Source organism: Pinus tabuliformis, chromosome 6 (assembly GCF_031772625.1).
Source record: "Pinus tabuliformis cultivar Carrire ecotype Pingquan chromosome 6, CPIR1, whole genome shotgun sequence".
NCBI lineage: Eukaryota > Viridiplantae > Streptophyta > Pinopsida > Pinales > Pinaceae > Pinus > Pinus tabuliformis.
Window position 1 is genome coordinate 938,368,226 of NC_142292.1, and position 9,548 is coordinate 938,377,773.

The 9,548-nt window shown below is 35.2% G+C and overlaps 1 protein-coding gene across 1 annotated transcript; it reads left to right on the top strand.

Annotated features, from left to right (window-relative positions):
• Positions 1 to 2,888: 2,888 nt before the first annotated feature.
• On the top strand, positions 2,889 to 9,277 carry LOC149262000 (small ribosomal subunit protein eS19z-like). Its single transcript, XM_089423193.1, has 4 exons — positions 2,889 to 3,059; positions 3,187 to 3,277; positions 3,398 to 3,581; positions 8,906 to 9,277. The coding sequence occupies exons 1-4, from the start codon at positions 2,976 to 2,978 to the stop codon at positions 8,979 to 8,981; spliced, it is 435 nt and encodes a 144-aa protein (XP_089279319.1). The 5' UTR covers positions 2,889 to 2,975; the 3' UTR covers positions 8,982 to 9,277.
• Positions 9,278 to 9,548: the final 271 nt, after the last annotated feature.

Here is a 9,548-nt window from a genome sequence, read left to right on the forward strand (position 1 = left end):
ACATTTGAAACCACAAACTGAGGTATGGATAGGACCTTTAAGAATTGGTGTCCCTCCATGTGAAATCTCTATATGTTTTGCTCTATTACTCTCAACAAAGTTTGTGGTCCTTCAAACTTGGAGCTTGCATGTAGGCGAATGAGCTTGCAGTCACATATACTCTTTATCTCTTTTTCAAATTTACAACATTAATTCCACATTCATAACAAGTAAATGTAATGAGTCATATATATAACATTCTCGTTGCCGTTGTATTTTGACATTGAATAAAGGCCTTTTGATCTATGGCACATATTACCCTTGGTCAAGAGTGCGCATGAAATTTCAAAGTATTAGAAAAGCCAAGGAGTGAATGCACCAAAGCCATTGGCTTTATTTTTGAAGTAGGAGTTTGACTCGAACAAAAGCTTAGAAGTCACAATGTGTTAAGGCCATGAATGTATAGATGAGGATCTTTCAAATAAACATAAAGGGTTTTTTATTTTTATTTTTAAATAAGGAGTCTCACTTGAACAAAAGGTTAGAAGTCACAATGTGTTCAGGCCATGAATGTATCGATGGGGACCTTTAAAATAAACATAAAGGTGTTGAGGGACAGTGATGCATAAAATCTATATGTCATGGGAAAGCATAAGAGGCCCCAAATGTGTTAAGAGAGACACCGCTACCAACATTATTAGGGGAACAAAATGGTAAATCATAACATTCTTTTATAAGGAGAGGGTTCAATGCATAAATTAGGCTCTTTTTCTTTTTCGGTCTTTAGATTCATAAGAAATTTAACAATATAGGGCGTGTTGCCAATACACTGATGGGTCTTAGAAGATAAAATACATAAAAGTGCTATGAGAGAAAGAGGGTAGGTCTTTCTTCTTTTGTTTTTTGACAATGCTAAGATGACGAAGGCATGAGATCTTTCATGATAAACCCGCGTATTGTTTGAATTATGACAGGTCATGGAGCACATTCTTTAATAGGAGTTTTGAGACCTTTTCATGATGAGTATCGAGTCCCGTGATTGACAAGTCACGCGACATACATATGAGTAGAGCTGAAGATGGAAAGACGACACCCACAATGCCTTACTAAACTCTTAGGATTGTTGAGGTGTGCCAACAATTAGGTCATTCATATTCAATATCTACATATGTAACATTATGATGCCTTTTAATATCTCCACAATGATGGTGTTCGATTGAGATAATTTGAAATGAAAAAGGGAAGATGATTTGAATTAAATGACCTCTTTAAAGGAGAGAGGATTTAAATATTTCCCTTCTTCTTCGCCATGAAAATCTATAAATAGAGACTTTGAGGAATGTCATTTTATTTGTTAGACCTTACCTACTTAAATGAAATACCATGAAAAGGGTTGATGCTTTCTAAAATGTTATAATCCATGAAGGATTACTACTTTTCAACTACTTGCTCGAGAAGAATAATCTTTGTCGATTAGGATAGATCTCCTCCATACTTTGGATTTTGGCCTATATAATCTCAATAACCTTTAATACTTCCACTTATAAAGTAATGATTTCTTAAAAATATTTTTGACATAAATTAAAAGAAAAATCTCAGATATGAAAAGTAAAACATTTTTATTAACATTTTACCAAAATAAATAATGAAAAACCTAAAATTACCTTTTATATATTTTAATAAATAATGAGTAAAAAACCTTGACTTAAATCTTATAATAATGAGACACAATTTATATTTTCATTACTGATTCACCATGATAAATAAAAATAATACTTTTACTCACTTGAAACCACAAACTAAGGTATGCATAAGACCTTTAAGAATTGGTGTATGTCCATGTGAAATCTCTATATGGTTTGCAACACTTGCCATGCATATCTATTCTCTAAGCCTTTTTTACAATAAACTTCACAATGAATATTAGGTTTTTAACCCAAGAACACAATGTAGATGCTTAATCTGGGCTATTTACCAATAATGACACTTTATCAATAGTATACTTCTTTTAGTTTGTGGGTATGATAAAATAATGACACTTTATCAATAGTACAGTTCTTTTAGTTTGTGGGTATGACAAAAGAATGTTGCAATGTATTTGTTATAGATTTTGGAAAATTATTTGGCATGTTTTTCGGTCTAATTTATTGTAATCACAAATGACGCTTTACCAATAATATATTTCTTTTAATTTGTGGGTATATAAAACAATGTAGTAGTCTATTTGTTTTATGTTTTGGAAAATTGCTTGACATGATTTTCGGTCTAATTTATTGTAATTACAAGTTTGGGTTGTGAACTTTCCACAATCCAAGTGATATATGGATTTTTCAAGGTGTTGAATCTATATATACAGTGAAAAAACGATTTTAAGCAACAAAAATAAGGATTTAGCCATCAAAATTTCAACGTAAAATTTTGATGGGGAACTAACAACCTCCCTATATATATGCAACAACTCACTAGCCACATATATCAGGAACTCATAGTTCAACCTACGACCGAGACATTCAAAGACCACTGAAACTAGAGTTGAGATACTAGATTTTAATGAGACACCTATCCTTTTAGTCTTACTATGACAAGCCACGCCTCAAAAGACTTAAGCTCACATGAATGAGATTAAGATGTCAAACCAAAGAGCCTACCCCTTAGCTAAGCACCCAAAAAAAAATTACCAAATTCTAACCAAAAACTCCAAAAAAAAAATAAAAAAAAAAAAAATAAAAATAAATAAATAAATAAAAAAAAAAAAAAAAAAAAATACCCTAATACCTTAAACACCTCTATCCCGTCCCCTTTATAAAGAGAAAAAATAAAAAAAATAAAGAGCATTAAGTTAATTAATTAATTTATTTAGTTTTTCAATACGATGATCGATGTGTATATCCTAAACCCTATTTCATGCTTTTTAATGCAAACCCTAAAATCCTCTCTATGCTTTGAGAGTTGCGGGTTAGTTGGAGCTTGAAGAGAACCTGTGGCAAGGAGCTTCCATGGCGACGGCTTGTACTGTCAAAGATGTTTCACCTCACGAATTCGTCAGGGCTTACGCTGCCCATCTCAAGCGTTCGGGAAAGGTACTTATCGTTTCTTTTTATGTCTGTCTGAAATACTTCTGTGTTGGTTTTGGGCATTTTCAAGAATTTTTTGGTTAGAAATTCAGATTATAGTCATATTCATATTGATGGTTATCTCAAATCCCAGATTGAGCTTCCCCATTGGACCGATCTTGTGAAGACCGCCACATTCAAGGAACTTGCTCCATATGATCCTGATTGGTATTATGTCAGAGCAGGTATCTCAATAGCATCCTTGCAATAAGTAAAGTCTCTCCTTTTTGGGTAATAAATATTTTTTTATATGGACTCCGAGATTCATCAGTATAAATGATACTGTGCTTTTGGGTTTATTTCAGCTTCTATGGCACGCAAGATTTATCTGAGACATGGAATTGGAGTTGGTGCTTTCCGCAAGATCTATGGTGGGAGTCAGAGAAATGGGTCTCGCCCACCACATTTCTGTAAGAGCAGTGGTTCTATAGCACGCCATATACTGCAGCAACTGGAGAAAATGAACATTATTGAGATGGATCCCAATGGGTGAGTGCCACAACCGTTTTACTTTCGTATTAGTTTCAGCTATTTTAGCAAATCGGCTGTTGGTTTTTCAATCTTGTGGTCAGAGAGTATTGAAAGTATTCATCTCTGCTTCTGGTTTGTTTCCACTCTTCTTGCGCTATACTTCTCTCTACATCTATTGGGTCAAGTATGGTTGTCAAAAAAGGGATAAAAGAAAGAAACAAAAATAAATAATCATATGAATATCTAGATATGGCCAAATTAGGTCAATAGGAGAATGCAATGTCCCTGCAGGATTTCCCAAGGCATCTGCAAAGATCTAAAATCTAGTTAAGCAACCGGCACAAAACAAATAACAATAATTATAATAATGATTGTTAGAGGTAAAACCTAGGATAAACCTCAGACCATGAAGCAGAGACCGTTTATGTGTAAAGAGAAAAACATGGAAGAACAAATTCTTTTGAAGCACATGGGGAGAAAAGGGCAATAATGATAAGTTCTTTTAATAGATAGCCATGGTCGGCATATTTAATATGCCTGTTCTGCAATGAATTTTAGTTTGCTTAAAAGGGGATGTTTTTCTGAATAAGAGCGCAGGTCAGCCGCCGACAAAAAGTGTATCTCTCTACAAGTATCCAAACCATACATGAATAAAAGGTCTAGACTCTAGAAGATATATATAACTATAACTCCCTATAGCTCAGTGCTGGTTCCAGTTTATTCCTGTAAACCATGTATAGTTGTTCACATGGATGAATAGGGAGTTGTTGATTCTAAAGCACTCCTAAGATATGACCATTAATTTTTCAAAGTTTTCAAGCAGTTGGTAATGATGGTCTGAAAAGTGGAATCTAAGTCCAATGGCAGCACACCCTTCTACAGTAGAATGATATATATAGCTCTCTATAGCACAGCGCTGGTTCCAGTTTATTCCTGTAGACCAAGTATAGTTGTTCACATGGATGAATAGGCAGTTGTTGATTCTAAACAACTCCTAAGATATGACTATCCATTTCTCAAAGTTTTCAAGCAGTTGGTAAAGATGGTCTGAAAAGTGGAATCTAAGTCCAATGGCGGCACACCCTTGTACAGTAGAATTAGTAAGCTAGGTCCAATGCCACAGCCTATTTACAGTATTGATAAAATGAAAGAATCATTTTTATTACGCTACAATTGAATTTTTATAGTTTTATTTATGGTTTTTTTTTGGGGCAGACATTCCTTCAAATCTAAAGAGCATGTTCTTAGTTTATGGTTTCCTTAGAGGATGTCTTAAGATCCCTTTACGAATTATGTGGTCCATCTACCTTGGACAAAGAGTAGAGGGAGAAGTAGTACCTATTTGGAGACCTGGGGTATAGTAGTTTAGTTGCATATGGTCAGGCTACAAAAATGTTTATGTCAACTTAAGCAGCATTGCCAAATAAGAGATATCCAACCTCAGTTATATGGAAAAAATGGACTCTCGAAAGGGTAATGTTTATTCTCTTTTCCTACTACTTAAGAAACAACCCTAGGACCTTGATATAGTTCCATATGTGGATGGGCCAGACATTTGCATACCCATTACTGGGTGTCCCTTCGAATCATCTTACAGACATGTTCATGCTAGTGCTGGCATGCGTTTTTTCTGTTTTTCAAAGGGTAATGTTATTTCTTTTTTCCTACTACTTATGAAACAACCCTAGGACCTTGATATAGGTCCATATGTGGATGGGCCAGACTTTTGCATACCCATTACTGGGTATCCCTTCGAATCATCTTACACACATGTTCATGCTAGTGCTGGCATTTTTTTTGTTTTTGTTTTCAACAGATCAGAATGGTTCACAGCAGTCAGAATTAACTTGTCCTATTGACATTCATGTGAGGTCTGTGATAACTGTCTTTTTTCCTCATACAATGTAATATTTTTATGGTTGTTGAATTTTATATTTAGTTGGAGATTGTTTTAAGACACCTGATTTGAGGTCATATAGAAGAATTTGGTCTGGAACCAGCAACCCTGCGTCAATTGTGATATGAATTTTTTCTGATATTTTTTTAACTGATGATTTTATGTGTTGTCTAGAATAGTTTCTGTAAATGAATGTCGGCTTTCATTTCAACAGTATTGGTCTACACTCTATTGTTGTTTATGATAGTTTTTTCTCTATGTATACACATAAATGTGTTTATTCTTCTATTTTTGTTTTTTAATTCAATCCTCAAGAATGTTTACATCCAATTTACTCTTCAGTCAATTTGTCATGTGTGTCTCCATTGTTTGCTTGAAATCCCTTTCGATAAAAATGTTTTAATTTTTAACCCAGGTTAAGTTTCTTTTGATTCCATTGCATCTAACCTGTGACAGAATGATGTTTTTGCTGTAATCATGTTGGATATTGAGTCTTAATTTTTTTAAATGAATGTTTTAATCCAGAGTTTAAAAAAACCTTTTGGTCGCTTTATTCATGGTGCTTTATTTTAATCATATTGAATTAATGAAGACAGCTTAATGTCAAGAGGGGGTTTATCCTATTTGAACTTTGAAATTATGATGTTGTTGGGATATAGATATCCTTTATATTGCAATAAAGCACTTTATGTGGAGACGTGTTATAAATTTGATAAAAATAAACTAAAGGTAGGATGTTTAACTAGTCAATGGGCTAATTGGAGTTATCCCGGGTGGTTGTGAGGAAGGAATAAATCTTTCCCCACCGAGGGTCAATTCTTGTCTTGCAAGTGACATGACCGATGTTGACAGTAAATGTATATGAGTATAAGTGGTAGGTGCGAGGGATGGCTGCATGGTGGCTCTTGTCTTTGCTGATCAATGCCCTTGCAGGGATCACAGTTTTGTGCAACATGGAAGCCGAAATGGGCTTGGTTATGAAACTTTGTCCCAGAGTTCAAAAAAGAAGGTTGCCAAGATATAGGATTGGGCAAGAACCCCATATGGCATTTTCCAGCTCGTACATGAAGGTTGACAACTTCAGGATAAAAAATCCCTTAGTGAGTATCGCAGAGCTAAGGTCACCGCATTCTATATGGTTTCTAGAGTAAGAGGTGGAGCCAAAGGTTGGGGTGTGTCCTCATCCCAACCCAACTAGAGCCTCCACCTCCAAACCCTAAAGATCTTCAAGGACCAACATTTGTGATAGATAAGGTAGCGAAAACCCCATATTTTGAAGTGGATAACATGATATGTAGATTCTTGGCTATAGATTATGAACGACAAGTGTTTACTTGCCGTTTCAATGGCTTTTGGCCCTCAGCATCTGCCCTTCAGGAGTGGGTAAACTATAGATTATGAACGACAAACATTTACTTGCCGTTTCAATGGCTTTTGGCCCTCAGCATCTGCCCTTCAGGAGTGGGTAAACTATAGATTATGAATGACAAGCGTTTACTTGCCGTTTCAATGGCTTTTGGCCCTCAGCATCTGCCCTTCAGGAGTGGGTAAACTAGAATTGGTCTCAAAATACTATGCTACATTCTTGCTCCAAAGGATTCATTGTTGTGTTCTTCCAAAAATTAGAGGATTGGAAAAAAGTTTTTGATCAGGGACCCTGGTTGTTTGGACCTCCCTTTTCAACCATGGTTCCCTGATTTTGATACTCTTTCCATGTCAGCTTTGGCAACTCCTGTTTGGGTAAGACTCCCTAACTTTCCCATCCGTTTGTCCTATCTGTATATCTTGGAAAACGTGGTCAACTTAATAGGTTGATACATCAAAACCGACAATGATAGGATGGCTAAAGGAATTATTTCATTTGTTCTCATATGTGTTTGAAGTGGACCTCAGTAAAGGATTGCCTGATAAAATCCTTCTGAAATTGAGGGGTAGGGTTTATTCGCAACCAGTGGATTATGAGAATACTGCCTTTTGCTGCAGGACTTGTCAACAGCCTAACCTGGATCCTAAGAAAGAGAACCGTGGCTGGCAAGATTTGAAGGGATGAAAGGGACCTAAGATTACTGCGAATCACAAGCAGGATGCCACACAGCAACAGAAGTCACCTATGGCCAAGGCAACTCCTTCAAACACAGCTCAACCTCATGTAGAGCCATCACATCCCTCTACAAAGTTCACCCTTCAACCGGACCTGGAAAAGGTTCAGCCATAATTTTGTCCCTGTCAATGAGTGGGCACAAATGTACCCATGAATCAGATCACTCAGATTTAGGTATCACTTTTGTAACTCGTCGTATAATGTATGAGGTGATACTGGTGTTCAAGGGTTTGCAACAGTGTAAGAGCTGAATCCTTCTAAGAGCAAAGTCCTCAGACATTCAAGTGGGTATTGTCTTAGTACTTGCATTCCCACTTTATACTGTCTTTTGGGTGATGTTGCTTTATCTCTCTGTTTCTAACTGAAACACATTTAATGATCAGTACATCTATCAATTAATCTAAAATATTTTGTTCTGATTCATTGTTCTGGACTGTGATTTTTTAAATGTGTTACTTTGGATGATTATCATTGGTTATTTTATTCTATATTAGATCTCATAATATAGAGCAGGACATTCTTGTTATTTTATATTAGACTTGCAGTTTTCTTGTTTTCCATGTAACCAAGCAGCCACACCCTCCAGCCCCTAGGCAAAGATAAGATATTTTTTGTGAGTCACAGCCTCAGCAACAGTTACTCACAAAGAGTGAAACATGTCATAAGCTGGATTTAAACCTGGGTGGGGTCGTAACATTTCCCCTCGACCACTTGAGTTATTGGCGGATCAGACTTACTGTTTTGGTTGATCATGTTTTTCATAATATGTTATAGCTTTGTCGTAATTACAGCTTAGTAAAACATTCCATTGATATAGCGTTAGTGAAGTACAAGCCATTCAATTTATATATTTTTTAGTTGGCCCTAGATTTAATCTCATTTGATCTGCTGCAAGACTCTGACAATATGTGGGCTCTAGAAGGTTGGTATCATTTAAGTCTAGGGCCAAAAGGTGTCCATCAAAAGGCTATTTTCTACATCTTAGAGGTGATTAAATATTCTATATTTTAAGACAACAAATTACGAAGGCATATTCATAGTTAGGAATTCAGGTTATTCTTAATATTTAAATATAAGTAAGTTCAAACTACAATAAATGCAGTCATAAGTGGGAGTTATCAATATTTAAATTTTAAGAAGTGATCTATTTGTAATTTTGTGCTTTTAATATGGAAGTCTGTTTATGCCTCTCAGGCAATAGTGTATTAAGTTTTTTTGTGGTCCAATTTTATTTTTATTTCTTTCGTTCTTGTGGTTTAAAATTCTTATTATCATGATTATTCATTTTGTTATTATTATTGTTTGCGCTGATTAAATTTTATTGTTTTCTTTTTCTTGCTCCAGTGGAAGACGTATTACATCCAGTGGGCAAAGAGACCTGGACCAGGTTGCTGGACGAGTTGTAGTTGTTGCACCTTGAGTGATTAGCAAATGTTTTTCATAATCGTGGACTAGAATTTAGATTGACAATTCGCTTTCTTCTGGTTAAATCTCAATTACATTTGATCTTCAAAATTTTGTTTGAGAATCATGGGCCCTAAATATGTTCCGTGGGAGTGTCTAGAGGTATATTTCATTTGGATATTTTCCATTTAGTTCTATAAATGAGATTTCTTGCACCTTTTTTGGTAGAGGTACAAGTTTTGTATTGGTGTTTTTGTTTGTTTTTATTCTATTATCATAAGAAATATATGGGTTCACTAATTTTATCTTTGACCTTGTTGAGAGATTATGTAAAATCCAAAAAGAAAATGGTTTGTATTATTCTATTTGATTCCCATTGCTATTGATATACTATTTAAATAGCTATATCTTGTTAAATCTTTTTATTGTTCTCTGCATGTTTTCAGTGCTTGGCATTTCATATAAATGGCTTTCCTTTCGGTGAAAATCAGTTGGGTCCGTGCTTTTTCACGCAAGTTCATGCTTCGGAAAATTTAATTTCACATACCTGTGCATATTTATTGAACTCATTCGACAAGGTTCC